This window comes from Panthera tigris, chromosome D2, assembly GCF_018350195.1.
Source record: "Panthera tigris isolate Pti1 chromosome D2, P.tigris_Pti1_mat1.1, whole genome shotgun sequence".
Lineage (NCBI taxonomy): Eukaryota > Metazoa > Chordata > Mammalia > Carnivora > Felidae > Panthera > Panthera tigris.
In genome coordinates, this window is record NC_056670.1 from 8,904,678 (window position 1) to 8,921,641 (window position 16,964).

Consider the following 16,964-nt stretch of genomic DNA (forward strand, 5'->3'; position numbering starts at 1 on the left):
TGGGTTGCTTCCATATCTTGGGTATTGTAAATAATACTGCAGTAAACATAGGGGTGTATGTGTCTTTTCAAATTAAGTGTTTTATTTACTTTGGCTAAATGCACGGTAGTGGAACTACTGGGTCATATGGTATTTCCATTTTTACTTTTCTGAGAAACCACCATGCTGTTTTCCACAGTGATTGCACCAGTTCCATTCCCACCAAAAATTTACATTTTTCTCCACATCCTCGCCAACATTTGTTATTTCTTTTTGATACTAGCCATTCTGACAGGTGTGAGGTGATACCTCATTGTGGTTTTGATTTGCATTTCTCTGATGATGAGTGACGTTGAACATGTTTTCCTGTATCTGAGAGAGAGGGTTACAGAGAGCAGGAGCAGGGGAAGGGCAGAGAGAGAGGGAGACACAGAACCTGAAACAGGCTCCAGGCTCCAAGCTGTCAGCAGAAAGCTCAGTGTGGGGCTTGAACCCACGAACCGTGAGATCGTGACCTGAGCCAAAGTCGGATGCTTAACTGACTGAGCCACCCAGGCGCTCCTGTATGTCTGCTTTAATCAGGTGTATAAGTTCTTCATATGTTTTGGATATTAACCTCTTTATTGGATATATCATTTGCAGATATTTCCTCCCATTCACTGGGTTGCCTTTTTGTTTTGTTGATGGTTTTCTTTATGCAAACACTTTTTATTTTGGTGTAGTTGCAACAGTTTATTTTTGCTGTTACTTCCCTTGCCTCATGAGACATATCTAGAAAAGTGTTTCTATGGCCCATGTCAAAGAAGTTACTGGGTGTAGTTTTCTTCTAGGAGTTTTATGATTTCAGGGCTGACATTTAGGTCTTTAATCCCTTTTGAGTGTCTTTTTTGTGTATAGTGTAAGAAAGTGGTCCAGTTTAATTCTTTTGCATGGAGCTGTCCAGTTTTTCCGGCACCATTTGTTGAAGAGACTGTCTATTTCACAAAGTTTATTCTTGCTTCCTTTGGCATAGATTAATTGACCATACAGGTTTTGGTTTACTTCTGAGGTCTCGATTCTGTTCCATTGATTTTTGTGTCTATTTTGGTACCAGTACCATGTGTTTTGATTACTATAGCTTTGTGATATGTAATAATCCTTTTACTATGCTGCTGAATTCTGTTTGGAAATATTTTGTTGAGGACGTTTTACATCCATGTTCATAAAAGATATTGTAGTTTCCTTGTTCTCTTGAAGACAGTTTTTTAAAGTAGAAAAGGATTCACCCATTTTCCCCACCCCACCCCCCACCAACTTGTTCTCTGTATGAGCTTGTTTTTTGTTTTTGTTTTTTTTTACGATTCCACATGTAAGAGAGATCACATGGTACTTACTTGTCTTTCTCTTCCTGACTTATTTCACTTAGCATCATGCCATAAAGTCCATCCATGTTGTTGCAAATGGCAAGGTTTCATTCTTTTTCATGGCTGAATCATATTCCGTTGTATATACATACCACAATTTCTTTATGCATTCATCCATCAGTGGACAGTTAGGTTGTGTCCATATCTTGGATATTGTCAATAATGCTGCTGCAAACATGGGGTGTATGTACCTTTTTGAGTTAATGTTTTTATTTTTTGGGGGGGGTGGGTAAATACTGGAAGTGGAATGCCTGGATCATATGGTAGTTCTACTTTTAATTGTCTGGACAGCCTCCATACTGTTTTCCACAGCACCAGTTTACATTCCGACGCACAGTGCCCAGTGTTCCCTTTTGTCTGCATCCTTGTTAACACTTGTTCCTCCTTGTGTTCTTGATAGCCATTCTAACAGGTAGGAGGTAATATCATTGTGGTTTTGATTTGCCTCTCCCTAATGATGAATGATGTTGAGCATCTTTTTTATGGGCCTGTGTGTCTTCTCTGAACAATGTGTATTCATGTTTTTTTGGCAAGTGAGTTATGTGAGTTCTTTATATATTTTGACTATTAGTCCCTTATGAGATACAGGAGTCAGGAATATTTTCTGTGTTCAGTAGGTTTCCTTTCTATTTTTGTTGATGATTTTCTTTGGTGTGCAAAGAAACATTTTAGTTATGATGTACTCCTATTTATTTCTTCTTGTGTTGTTTTTTTGCTTTTGGTGTCAAACCTAAAACCATTGCCAAGACCTGTGTCAAGGAGCTCATTAGCACCTCTGTTGTTTTTTTTTTTAGGAGTTTTATATGGTTACATGTTTTCCTGTTTTCTTTTATGCCTTGTGATTTTTTGATTAAACATTGGGCATTTGAGTTTAATAATGTGGTGGCTTGGAAATCAGATTCTCCGCAATCTGTGATGTTTGCTGTATTTTCTTACTGTTTTTGTTTCTTCTTACTTATTTATTTTTATGGTGGTAGGCTCTCTTTGTGCCAAGGATCAGCCTGGTGTATAAATGTAATGCCTTCTTAGGTGTGGGTTCTTTAATTCCTGTGGCAGGTATGTCTTTGCGGGTTTCCTTATGAGAATATCTTCTTTGAGATCAGAAAGAGTATTTTATTCCACTTGGAATTGTCAGAACCAGGGCAGTTCCAAGTACATGTGTGCACTCAGATCGTTTGCATTCAAGAATAAATTGATTCGTCAGTGGTATTTCTACTCTAATCTCTTTTTTACTCGCAAAGTCTAACACAAAACAAGGTGTATATATATATATATATATATATAGTAGAGGTTAGTAACATTATCTGGTCAGTTTTTAACAGCAAAATATGCAAGAATTTGTCTTTGAACATCTTTTTTTTTTTTTTTTTCATATTTCCTGATTCTGACTACTTTAGACTGAGCACAATGTGCTTTTGCAGGGATTATTGTCATTCGGGGATGTGACTGTGGGCTTCACTGAGGAGGAGTGGCAGCGCCTGGACCCTGCTCAGAGGACCCTGTACAGGGACGTGATGCTGGAGAACTACAGCCACCTTGTCGCAGTGGGTAGGTAGTGCTTGTTTCTCAGGCAGGCCTCCAGTTTTTTATTTACAGAAACGTGTAGAGTTTTTGTAGACTACAGTAATATTTAGCTTTGGAATTTGGAGGCCAAGGATGGTTTATCCCTTTTGGTTGTCACAAGGAATTTGTTTCCCTCTGTCCCATAACAGGGATTAAATTAAATTTTTTTTATTGTGTAGTCTTTGAGTTATACTGTCGTCCACCTTGAGGAGTCCTGAAACTCCTCCAGTTTGTCCCACGTGATCCGATTCTTATTCACAGGGTTATCCATTCCTAAACCAGAAGTGATCCTCAAGTTGGAGCAAGGAGAGGAGCCATGGATATTAGAGTCCCCAGGCCAGAGTGACCCAGGTGAGTCCGTCAGTGTGAGTCAGTTGGAGTTTAGGAGGAAATTAGATGACAAAGCGTTAGTTCAGAGCTTAAGACCATTGAAATGGTCTTTGAAGTGGTCTTCAGGAATCACTGTTTAGAGGCTCCGATGAACCTTTGGAAGTGGCATGTTGACTTGACTCAAATGTTCACTGTCCCTGAATCACCCAGAATCTCCTACTGTCACTTTTATACACAAATGTTATCTTTTTTTTTATTGGAATAAGTTATGTTGAGTTAAGACATCTTAAGACATACTACCTAAAGATATGTATACTCTCTATAGTATATATTTCTATTTCTATCTATACTAAAGATATCTATACTATCTATAAAAAGATCACACAAATGTTATCTTTTTTTTATTGGAATAAGTTATATTGAGTTAAGACATACTGTCTGTATATGTGTATAACAACCATGTGTATTTTATATGTGTGTGTATATATACATATAGTACTGGGCATCTTTGGTTCAGTAGTGTATCTTTGAAAAATACCCATGTTGTGTGTATGATTAGTTAATTGCTGTATATGTCTGTGTAGCATTCCATTGTGACTATCCCAGAGTTTATCTCCTTATTTTTATGCTACATCTTTAGGATACGTATTGGAAACACACTTGTTTTGAAACTTATTTCTTTTGAGTTTTAAGGTATTTGAAAAACCTTGATGTAAATATTCTTCTGTGTGTGTTTTGGAGGACACAAACTGTTTTTAAATCTTTGAAATCTTTAAATGAAGTATATTCATTAATTTTGAGAGAGAGAGTGTGAATGTGACAGGGAGAGCAGAGAGAGAGGGAGAGAGAGAGTCCCCGGCAGGCTGCATGCTGTCAGCACAGAGCGAATGTGAGGCCCAATCTCATGAACCGTGAGGTTATCACCCGAGCTGAAACCAAGAGTTGAATGCTCACCTGACTGTGCCACCCAGGCACCCCTCAACTCTTATGTGTGTTAGATGTGTGACCAGAAATGGACTTGCTGGGTACAGAGTAGCTACATCTCTAGATTTATCAATGTGTGTTAGTTTTAACAGTTTTCCAACGTGGTTGTACTAAATCATATTGCCACTAGCAGTGTGTGAGGAGTTTAATTGCAGTTCATCCTTATGAGCACTTGATATTGTCAGTCTAATTAAATTTAACCATTCTGGTCGTTGTGTTGCTCTATCTCGTCAGGTTTTAATTGCCATTTCTCTGATGACTAATGATGTTGAGTATGCTTTCATATGTTCATTGGCTTTTTGGATGTCCTTTAGCAAAGTAACTGTTCAGGTCTTTTGCCGATACTAGTTTATTGGGTTACTGGTCTTATTGAATAATTCTAGAAGTTTGATGAGAATGCAAACTGATGCAGCCGCTCTGGAAAACAGTGTGGAGATTCTTTAAAAAATTAAAACTAGAACTACCCTATGACCCAGCAGTAGCACTACTAGGAATTTACCCATGGGATACAGGAGTGCTGGTGCATAGGGGCACCTATACCCCAATGTTTATAGCAGCGCTTTCAACAACAGCCAAATTATGGAAAGAGCCTAAATGTCCATCAACTAATGAATGGTTAAAGAAGACGTGGTTTATATATACAACGGAATACTACTTGGCAATGAGAAAGGATGAAATCATGCCATTTGCAGCAACGTGGATGGAACCGGAAGGTATTATGCTAAGTGAACTAAGTCAGTCAGAGAAAGATAGATACTATATTTTTACTCATGTGGATCTTGAGAAACTTAACACAAGACCATGGGGGGAGAGGAAGGGAAAAAATAGTTACAAACAGGGATGGGGGGGGCAACCATAAGAGACTCTTAAATACAGAGAACAAACTGAGGGTTTATGGGGGGTGGGGGAGAGGGGAAAGTGGGTGATGGGAACTGAGGAGGGCATTAGTTGGGATGAGCACTGAGTGTGGTATGTAATCCATTTTGACAATAAATTATATTAAAAAAATTCCCTAACAATGAATTCTAGAAGTCTTAAAATATATCTTGGATATGATTTGTTTGTAGAAATATGTATTTATTGAAAATATCTTTTCTGAGTTATGTCTGATCTTCTCCATGCCTTCTGATGACGGTTGAAAAGACTGTCCTTTCTCCTGCTGATTGGTGGTTTTATATTTGTCATTTATTGGGTGAGCATGTATTTGTGGTTTTGTTTCTGGGCTTTCTGATTGTTGTATTGGCTGAGTTATCCTTCATGACAATACCACTGCGTTTTATTTATCGTAACTTAATTATAAGTTATGATATCTGGCAGCGTCACTCTTCTAGGTTGGCTATTTTCTTCAGGGTCGCGTGGGTATAACGAATACAGAAAATTGCTAAGAACATCTTTTGAGTTTTATTTATTTAGACTTATTGACTTTGAGGGAGCGAAAGAGAAAGTACGAGTTGGGAAGGGGCAGAGAGAGGAGTCTGATTCTGAGCTGACTCTGCACCTCCAGGACAGAGGCCGTCAGGACTCAGTCTCACAGAAACGTGAGATCATGGCCTGAGCTGAAACTCAGAGTTGGATGCTGAGCCACCTAAGCCACCCAGGTTCCCCATTTATCTTTTTTTAGTGTTACTGACTTATTTTTTAAGTACCTCTTTTTTTTTTAATGTTTATTTTTGAGAGAGAGAGCGCGTGGGGGCGAGGGTCAAAGAGAGAGGGAGACACAGAATTCGAAGCAGGCTCCAGGCTGTGAGGTGTCATCACGGGATGCTTTCCTTAACATCACCCCAGCGATGGCCCTGCACTTTGGCCACTAGTAGTAGACTACAGCTTCTTTTTAAAAATTGTTTTAAAAATTTCAAAATAGGTGAGATATAATTCACCTACCATTAAATTCACTCCTTTAAGAGTGGAAAATTCAGTGGGTTGTAAGTATATTCACAAAGTCGTGCAACCATCACCACTGTCGAATCCCAGCATGTTTTCTCACCAGCTTCTTTTAGGTCTCCCAGGTGCAGCCATATTGACCCCTCCCCGATGGGCACACCAGCTGGGAGGCGTGAGCCTCAGAGGCGTTATCCCCCCCCCCCCCCCCCGCCCTTCTGAGCGGCCTGCGGTAACTGGACGACACCGCTCTGAAGGTCTGAAGGTCTGAAGGTCCGAATTCCAGTTCTGCAGGGCTCTTCTCTGAGTATCTGTAGTATCAGCATGACCCAGCACCTCCTCCGCTTCAGGTGTGGAATCCCAGTTCTGTGGGGCCGCTCTCCTGAGTGACTTCTTCCGTCATGGTACCCTGAGATGGGAGCTGCGCTCTGCCCGTGTTACGCCTGTGTTGCCTCAGTGTCCACTTTTGCCTTTAAAATGCCTGTTTTAACCTGCTCTATTAAATTCCCTCTCTCATAACATTTGGGTGGACCCTGACTGATGTAAACATTCTTGTACGCACATCACTGAACGTTAACTTTATGATAGCGTCGCGTGGAGTCGTGTACGTGCTGGACGTGCCAGATTAACAATCCGGTAAAATTTGATAGAAACGAGCCTCCAGGGAGTTTACATGGATTAAACTCAGAGTAACGGTGACTGGGAATAAGTATCTCCTCAACCACATACCAGAGAGAGAGAGACAGGGTGCAAGCAGGGGAGGGGCAGAGAGAGGAGACAGAATCCGAAGCAGATTTCAGGCTCTGGGCTGTCCGCAAAGGGCCCGAAGTGGGGCTCGAACAAAGGAACCATGAGGTCATGACCTGAGCCGAATTGGAACGCTTAACGGACTGACCCACCCAGGCGCCCCAAGGACTTGGGAAATAAAAACCAACAATGTATGTGTATTGATACATAAAATAAGAAGGATGAATCTGAAGTATATTGTACTCAGTCAAAGGTACAGACTCAACAAGATTACATACTGTAAGATTCTATATGCACGGGACTTTCCAGAAAAGGCAAACGTGTAGGCATGACGTGTAGATAGTAGCTGCCAGAGGATAGAGCGGTAAGGAAGTTTGACTTCAAAAGAGTAGCACGAAGGAATTTGAGGGCTGTGGTGAAATAGTTTTGGATTTTGGCTGTGGTGGTGGTTACACAGATCTCCGCATTTTGTCACAATTCCTGAAACTACACCAGAGTGAACTTCTGTGTATAGAAGTAAAATGAAAAAATTTTCTCTCAATAAATGATAGGTTACATGTTTTTACTTAAACATTTGCATTCTTTTAAATTCTCCTAATAGACTTTTACATACATTTGTCATTCACTGTCATTTCTTTTTTATCATGAGTGCTTAGTTACGTAGCCGGATTCACGTTTCTATTGACTTAAAGATCTCTTTATTAATTAACATATCTTTTCTTTCAAATATTAAAAATATATTTCCTTGTTTATTTGCTTTTAACTTAAAATCGAGCTGAACTACTTGTTATTGCTAATACTAAAACGCATCGGATACTAAATTTATGGTTTTTATTTTTGGTGTCACAGCTTGTCACCTTTATTTTCCTAGTGGTTTATTTTACACATTTCAAATCTTGGATCCCTGTGAATTATGCCCTGTGTGAACTATGTACCTAAGACTATTCCAAACTGTTGCGAATGACTTGCTGTTTGGAATATTCCATTCATTTCTCATTGCCTTGAAATGCTGTATTGATTAGACTACATTCAAAAAAACACTCTTAATCATGGCCATGTTTCCATGAAGCAGATGCCAGACTACTTGTAGTGGAGCAATATTATACGTGTTGATATTTCCTGGGAAGTTTTCTTTTTGAAATGTTGTCAGTTTAGCTTTTCATGTGTTACAGATGAAGTTACGAATGCTTTTGTAAAGTACCTATTAAAGTACACAAAAATCAAAGAGAAAGAAGTATGTACAAAAGTTGGTTGACAGTGTTAGTGGGTTTTGTCACAGAATAGAGTTTCAGTGAAAGGGTCTATCTCCATTTCTCCAAGTAATGTTAGTGTCGTAGAAGGAAGAATAAGATTATGTAGACGAATAAAGACATTTTCTTTTGGACTGTCGATTTTCTGATTTATCTACGATTTTCGTTCATTGCTTTCATGATTTTGATGAACTATCTTGCTTGATCCCACCCTCGTCCCCTGGCTTTTTATTTCCAGAGAGAATCGCTGGCGGTGTCAGATACTATTTTTTTATTTTAAAAATTGTTTTATTGCTTGATGGAATCTGTTTCCTAGTATTTAGAAAGTGAAGTCGACAAGCAGGTTCCTTTTCCTGACTGCTCAGCTCTGTGTCCAAATTGCACACTGGGTGCACATAGATCTCGGCTGTAATCTGCAACTTTTGGGGATTCCCTGACGCGATCTGATAGTTTGGGTAACTGTTTGGGTAACTAACAAGCGCCCCAACCTTCTCACGCTAGATAAAGACTACACACTCTCCACTAAAGCCCATCGCCGCTCAAGGAGTCTAAAAGGAGCGGTGGCTCTGGCTTTCAGCGCGGAACGCTCCCACTGCCCGGTTCTGCGCTTGCCTAGTACCGCCTTCTGCGTCTCTGCACTTCCGTCCTGTTTCTTTTTTTCCTTCCGTTTAACTCAGTTCTCGTTGGGAGGGGGGGTTCTGCACCCGCCGTGTCTCTGACCTTTTCTGCGGATTGATGTGCAGGGATCGATAGGTGAGCTTGGGACGATTGGACGAGGGCCAATGGGGGCGCCGTGTGCCCGGGAGTCTGTGCCCCGGCGGTCGGTGCCCGATCGCGTGGAGGAGGTCCGTGGAGCGGGGACGGCGGGATGGGGACGTGTCCATCAGCGCTAGAGGTCGGGCCCCCCGGTGCTCAGTCCCTGCCGGAGCGGCCGGGGCCGTTCGCGGGGCCCGGTTCTGGAGGCCGCGGGAGGAGGGCGTGTGCCCGGAGGCGGTGGGAGAGGGACGGCGCCGCGGCCGGGAGGGGGGCGCGAGCGCGTCGGGCGGAGGCGGGGCGGTCCGGGAAGACGGGCGCCCCTGCCTGGGCTGAGTCGGTTACCGCCCCGCCTCTTGGTTCTCCTTGTCTCCTTCCTGGAGTCCCCCGAGCGGCTCTCCAGTCGGGTGCGCGACTGCTTCTTGAGGTGTGGTGTTACTCAGTCCGGCATTAGGGAAGGATCTCCAAGAATCCCTTACTTTTTGTCTCATTGAATAGAAACATTGTTTGTTTGTTTGTTTGTTTGTTTGTTTGTTTTTCTTCTCGAAGGTTACTGACTTGTTCAGAATCACAGTTTGTTAGTGGCGAAGCCTGGAAGTTGTGTCTCCCGACTCCAGAGAGACTGCCTGCTTTTCCACACGAGGAAAGGCAAATTGCTTTTAAAAAGATCCTTTTGAGAAACGGCAACCAGGATCAAGAAATGAAAACATAGACCTTTCATTAAAGCATTGCTTTTTATCGTTTTCTGTGTAATCAGTAATCAAAGGTTTAGTAACAGTGGGGAAATTGATAAGCAGTTTAATCAGGAGTATTTTTTTAAGTTTACTTATTTTGGGGAGAGGGAGAGAGAGAGAGAGCCCAGAAGAAGCAGAGAAAGAGGGAGAGAGAATCCCAAGCGGGTTCAACACTGTCAACGCAGAGCCTGATGTCGGGCTCACTCCATCCCACCATCCCTGAGATCTTGACCTGAACAAGAATCCAGGCTTAACTGACTGAGCCACCCAGGTGCCCCAGGTTGGGAGTATTTTTTGTAGCAGTTTTGGTGAAGACTTAATGTTACTTCACTGAGTATGTTTTATTTAAACCTACTTTTTAATTTAAAAATTTTTTGTGAACATCGAGAGAGCTTTAAACTGTTAAAAATCCCCAGGAAGCAAATATTTAGGTTTTCCCAGTGAAAACTTTTATGCCCAGCAGCCATTACATGATTAAGTCAGAGTCCTATTAGATAGTTGTTCTTTGAGCATCTGCTGTCCTTTCTGAAGGTCAGAGGAACTGACACGCTTCCTATCTATTGGGTTGTATAGTTTTATAGGGCAGGAGCGTTCAGGAGCCACCAGGCAGGCCAGCTCTTTTAGGACCTCATTCCTCCTGTAACTCAGCACAGCACCAGAGTTGTCTACACTTTTCCAAGGCAGCAGAAAATGAACAAATCCCAGGTAAGTTGTTCATTCCCCACTTTATTTTGCAGTGGACCTGGTGAGATTTGTGAGTCCCATACTAATGGGAAATTAGCAATAGATAGAAATCTACCTTTACAGAAAGTAGTGGCAGATCAATAGCAAAACTAAAGTGGCTTCTAGATACATACTGATCATTCTATAACTTAGAGTTTCTAAACTGACCTACAAATAACATCGCTGTTGTTTCTGATAATCACGGAGAAAGGAAGACACAGTCTTTTGGATACAGACAGAATTTTTATAAGACACAAAGACTTCTTGGATGATATCTTTTTTATGTTTTAACCTTCCTGTGACAGCCCTGAAATGAGTGCCTAAAACTATTCCTCACTGAAAGTAAAAGGGTCCAAGAGATAGCTCAAGTAGTTAATTTAATGATAGTCTTGTTCGATCCTGGTATAAAACCTGATACGTTTAGGGGCGCCCAGGTGGCTCAGTAGGTTGAGCTTTAGAGTTTGGCTCAGGTCAGGATCTCACACTCCGTGAGTTTGAGCCCCACGTCAGGCTCTGTGCTGACAGCTCAGAGCCTGGAGCCTGCTTCAGATTCTGTGTCTCCCTCTCTCTCTGCCTCTCTCTCGCTCACACTCTGTCTCTTGCTCTCTCAAAAATATATAAACATTAAAAAGAAAATAAAAACCCTGATACGTTTAGAGGAATGAATATGGCCTGCGTGCTGGTTAACAAGAACTCTCCATGAGTACTTTAGCCGGGTTGTGTATGCGAGTTTTATAGCCGATCGTTTAAAGTTAAATTCTCCAGTAAGTCTGTCTGAGCTTCTCCGTCAAATTCATCCCATAGCTTTCTGCCTTGGTTTTTCTTCTTCACTGTTTGGGATCTGTCCAGGTAAAGGTTGCCAATGATTTAATTGTATTTACTGACCACTCTTTCCAGGAGACTCTTTGTCTCTTTTGATGGATACTGGAAAAATGGTTGAATAATACTGTTTATTGTTTTGAGTACTTATCTTAATGTGTAATTGACAGGCATTTTCTCTTCTTAGTTCCCTAGTAATTTGAGATCTATCCATATGTAGCTTATTTCCTTTTTTTTTTTTTTTTTTAATTAGAATCTTAATCAGGCTGCGCTCTCAGTGCAGAAGTCAGTCTCACGACAGTGAGATCATGACCTGAGCCGAAATCAAGAGTCACATGCTTTACCACCTAGACACCCCTGTAGTTTGTTTCTTTTAATGTTGGATTTTCCTGCTGTGTGGACACAGTGTATTCTAAATACTATATTTTACTGATAGACATATAGGTAATTTGCATGTTTCCTTAATATAACAGCTGCTGTGAATATCCTTGTCATTCTCTATGGTAAATGCAGATGTATCTCCAGACCCTGGAGCATTGCTTCTCAGAGTGAGGATCTTTGGCCAGAAATGGCAGCATCCCCTCGAAACTTGTTTGACATGCAGATTGTGATCCACCATCCCAAACCTACTGGAAGAGAACTTTTGGGGGCCAGGCCCAGCAATCTGTGTTCTTACGGGATGTCCGTGTGATGGTTGATAACACATTAAGTTTAAGAATCATTGGTCCAGTGTCCAGTGATTAATATTTTTGAGTTACAGGATATTAGGATTTCTCATTTTTCTAGGTAAATTGTTACTCATCAGAAAACTGTGTCTTCTCCAGATACAGAAGTTATTCCTACTTCAAATGGTTACAAACTTCACTGTTTAATTTGTATGTGTCTGATTATTGAGTTTGTGCAAATTTCATAAATTTATGGTGTATAAGTGTTCAGCAATTTCAAGAGTGGGTGGAATTCTTGCACACCCATTGTTAGAATTATTTCTTTGTGTTTAGTGGTTTTTTAAAAATATACATGTATCTCCCCCCACCCAAGAGAGGTAGCGTGAGCTGGGGAGAGGGGTAGAGGGAGATGGATGGAGAGAATTAAGCCGACTCCACACTCAGGGTAGAGCCCGACATGAGTCTGGATCCCACGTCCCTGGGGTCATGACCACAGCAGAAATCAAGAGTCTGATGGTCAACTGAGCCACCCTGTATTATGTATTAATATTTAAATATATTTTTATTTGCACTTTTTTAACTGCTTGTTGCTGGCATGTTATTTTTTATATATTGACCTTATTTCCAACAAGTTTTCTACACTAATTTACCACATCTAATTGTTTATCTGTATATCCAAAAATTTGGATTTTTTATGTATACACATGTATAATCTGGGAATAGTGACACTGCCATATACTTTTCCCAGATTTTGTACTTTTTTTTCTATATTGCCCTCTTAGGTCCTCAAATATATAATATTAAATAGAAGCAAGAGTAGCGGGGAAACTTTCCTTTCAGTATGGATTTTTGCTGTATTTGTTTACATTTCATAATGGCATCAAGGATGTCCAATTTTATTCCTAGTTACCTAAAATTTTTCTTTTTTTTTAATGAGTGCCAATTAAATTAAAAAATAATATTAATGTTTATTTTTGAGAGAGAAAGAAAGAATACCAGCAGGGAAGGAGCAGAGAGAGAGGGAGACAGAGAATTCAAAGCAGGCCCCAGGCTCCTAGCTGTTAGCACAGAGCCCAACCTGGGGATCGAACCCACGAACTGTGAGATCATGACCTGAGCCGAAGCTGGATGCTTAACTGACTGAGCCAACCAAGCGCCCCAATGAGTGCTAATTAAATTATTTAAAATGGTTTTGGACATCTACTGAAATCGTCATATGATTTGTCTCCTTCATTTTCTTAGTAAATTACATCAAATCTTATGCAGTTAAATTTAATGTAAAATTAATTACAACAAATTTAAATGTAAAACTAACAAGATATGTCTGAAATAAACCTAACTGGGTCATGACAATATTTTGTTTTAGAATTATGTATCTGTGTCCATGAGAGACATTGAGCAGTGAGGTATTTTTTCCTGGTGGGGGACATGTTCTTGTTAGGATTTAGTGTTTAGTGTCAAAGATATGTTGAATTCATAACAAGAATTCTTGAGTATTTCCTCCTGCTTTCTCCCCAAGATTGTGTTTTATTTTGTTTCTACTTCTTTCTTAGGTATTCATTCATAGGTAGGGACATCTTTACCTGGAATTAGTTTGTTTCCCTCCCTTCCTTTCTTTCTTCATTGTTAAGTAGGCTCTGCGCCCAGTGTGGGGATCGATCTCATGACCCTGGCTTACAACATCCCATTTTTTTCCTCTTTTCTCCCAGCCTCTGGCAGTCCCCATTTTATACTCTGTTTCTATGAAATTGGCTTTATGGTGAGTTATAGTGTATGATATTTGTTTTCTCTCTGACTTACTTCATTTAGCATAATGCCCTCAAGGTCTGTCCATATTGTCTCAAGTGGCAGGATTTCCTTTGTTTTTATGGTTGAATAGTATTCCATTGTGTGTGTGTGTGTGCGCGTTTATATATATATTTATTATATATGCATGTATGTATACACGCATTATCTTTACCCCATTCCTCTGTTGATGAACACTAAGCCTCATGCCTCAGCTACTATCAATAATGTTGCAGTGAACAGGGGATTACAGGGGTCTTTTGCAGTTTTGATTCCATTTCTTTTGGATTTGTGCCTAGAATTGGATTGCTAGATCATCTGGTAGTTCCATTTTTAATTTTTTGAGGGACTGCCATAGTGTTTCCCAAGGTGGCAGCACCAGTTTACATTCTCACCAACAGTGAATGAGGATTCCCTTCACGCCACAGTCTTGCCATTTGTCATTTCTTGTCTTTTTGATAATAGCCATTCGGAGAGGTGTGAAAGAGACATTTCATTGTGGTTTTGATTTGCATTCCTTGATGGTTCATGATATTGAGCACCTTTGCATGTACAATTGGCCGTTTGTAGGTCTTTGGAAAAATGTCGGTTCAGGTCCTTTGCTAATTTTAATTGGATTATTTGCTTTTTGGTTTTTGAGTTGTATGAGTTGTTTATACATTTTGGATATTAACGTCTTATCAGATACATGATTTGTGAATATAGTTTCCCATTCTGTAGGTTACTTTCCAGTTCATGGACTGTTTGCTGGGCAGAGCTCTTAAGTTCGATAAAGTCTTGTTTGAGCTTTTGTTGCCTTGCTTTTGGCATCTTATCCAAAGAAAACATCATCCTAGAGAACAATGTTGAGCTTCTCCCCTATGTTTGCTTCTAGGAATTGTATGGTATCAGTTCTTATGTTTAAGTCTGATTCATTTCAAGTTAATTTGTATGAGTGGTGTAAGATAGGGGTATAGTTTCATTCTTTTGCGTGTTGGTATCCCGTTTTCCCGCTGCCATTTACCGAAGAGACTATCCTTTCTCCATTGTGTGTTTTTGCAACCCTGTCAAAAATCAGTCGACCATATGTGCGTGGGTTTATTGGGGGGTTTCTCTTCTGTTCCATTTGACTGCAACTGTTTTTATCACTGAAATAAGTGTCCCTTTCGCTGCAGTTGGTATTCCCTGTAACGTACCTTAATTAGGCCTTCCTTCACTTCGTTCATTAACCATTTATGAATAGTTAGTACGTGTCCTAATGTGTGCCAGCTGGTGAGGATTCTAAGAATGAGACATCGCTCTTTATAAGGAGAAACTCTTAGAACTGTGTAGGGCATTAAAAGAAACTCACGTGATTTTGACGCTACTGTGAGTCCTACGGTGGGGATCCTGTTTTGTTTTCCTCATGATTTTTCATTTCTGGTTAAAAATGAAAAGACAAGATTTTCAAGGCTAAAATAACATAATTGTTTTTTGTACTGGGTGACGTACCCCATTTGTATTTGTTCTTGTGAGGCTTTAGTCCCTCCATCTGACAATGTATTTATTCCCTATGCTTTTTGTTGGTTGTGTGGGGCACCCCGATTGAGTGGGAGCCGGTAGGGGGTGCCAGTGAAGAATTCACTCAAGACAGAACAGAGGAAATAGAAGTTTACTGGATACCCTGCAAGGGAGCAGCGGGCGGGATGGCAAAGGGGAGACCGTCTGCTACTAGGCGGTGGTGAGGGGCTGTAGTTCTAGAGTAGCTGTAACTTTTCCCCCTTTTTTGGTAATCTTAGGCCTGTGCCTGCCGTGGGCAGCCCATTGGTCAGTGAGGGCCTGTGGCTTAATGAGCCTGTTCACGTCAGCTTGGTGGTCGTGGTCGTGGTCGCTGTGGGTCCTTTTGCCTTGCTCAAGCTTTGACTGCTCAAGCCTGTTGTATACACAAGTGGTCTCTACAGGTTGTTTGTTTCTGTTTTACTGGATTATTTTGTTTTGTTTTTTCAACACTGCATCAGTCAGCTTGTGTCATAACAAAGGATTCCTAAATTTATTTTCTGTTTGTGTCTGTGATCTTACGGGCTAAGGCGTGGCTCTGCTGTCTGTGCTGTGCATTGTGGGGTCAAGGATGAAGGATGATGTCTCTGAAACTTCTCCCTGAAGTGACACATTTCCCTTGTACCACTTTTCATTGGCCAAAGCAAGTCACGTGGCCCAGTTTGATGTCAGTGGGCAGGAGTTGTGATGTACCCGCAGGGGCAGGCTGGGGCGCTGGACCTACTGGAGAGGGGAAAAAATATTTTGTGAGTGGTTTGTCAGTGGTCACATGATTTATCAAGTGACCTTTGATGATACACTTTTAAAGTTACTCCTTCTAGAGTGGTTCAGTATTTAATTTTTATTCTAATACTAATCATCATTTAAGTTTAAATTGTGGTTATAGTTTGTAATTTTCTATTAACATATGAAAGGACCTTTATTATTACTGCAATTCGACCTTTACATTTACTTCAGTCATCTTCTGCTATCCCGTATTTTGTGGAAGCCCTCTGAAGTATTTTGTTTCCCTTAATGAAGAATATCTGTAATACTGTTTTTCAGACAGTTTCATGGGGCACCTGGGTGGCTCAGTGGCTTTAGCATCCTTCTCGTGCTTTCAGTCCAGGTCGTGATCTCACGGTTCCTGGGATGGAGCCGTGCTTGGGGCTCCACACTCACAGCATGGAGCCTGCGTGGGACCCTCTCTGTCCCTTTCTCTCTGCCCCTCCCCTGCTCGTGCTCTTTCTCTCTCTCAAAATAAAGAAAGAAACCTAAAAAAATTTCTTGAAGCAGTTTCATTAAAGGACAGAGCTGGTATGTCAGGAATGATTTGGAATCGAATATATCTCTTGATTGGTGAATTCTAATTATGTGCCCGGATAATACTACGTTAAGTAAGTTTTCTGGATTAGCTAGTGCAATCCTACACCACCTTTATGCTGTAGGTACTGAAATTACAGAAGCGAATAAGGATTTACGTTCGGGGTCTCTATAGAATAGTTCATTTGCAGAAAGTGCAGTTTGAGAAGTGGACAAATTTGAGATGTTCTGACTCCTAGTCGACCGGAAGATGCCTCTTCTGCCAGTTTGCTACTTGAAATGTGAGAACCGGAACTCACATTACAAATGATACTGGAAGTGTTCTCAGTGGTTCCCGAGGTGCCTCCTGGTTTTGAAAATGACTCGGGAAGATCTTTGTGTGCTGCTGATTTTATCATCTTGCTCCCCCTCACTTCTTCATAGACGTGTCATGTCTCAGTGTGTTCTCCCACTTCAGATATTTAAGGAACCTCAGCCTTTATACTCACGATATGTAGCTGCATCAACAGGTAGAAACATGTTATTTATATATAT

The 16,964-nt window shown here is 40.8% G+C and overlaps 1 protein-coding gene across 8 annotated transcripts in view; it reads left to right on the top strand.

The window, feature by feature from the left end:
* Nucleotides 1-16,964, top strand: part of LOC102954361 (zinc finger protein 37A) — a 145,427-nt gene that overhangs the window by 67,586 nt on the left and 60,877 nt on the right. For 3 of the 8 annotated variants that reach the window (XM_042959787.1, XM_042959789.1, XM_042959790.1), the window contains exons 4-5: nt 2,804-2,930; nt 3,207-3,310. In XM_042959787.1, the coding sequence (XP_042815721.1) occupies nt 2,804-2,930; nt 3,207-3,310 (231 nt within the window). Of the gene's footprint in view, nt 1-2,803; nt 2,931-3,206; nt 3,311-7,143; nt 8,888-9,049; nt 9,315-10,194; nt 10,327-16,964 lie in introns of those variants that run through there. The other 5 variants (XM_042959788.1, XM_042959783.1, XM_042959786.1 and 2 more) reach the window with 3 other exon arrangements.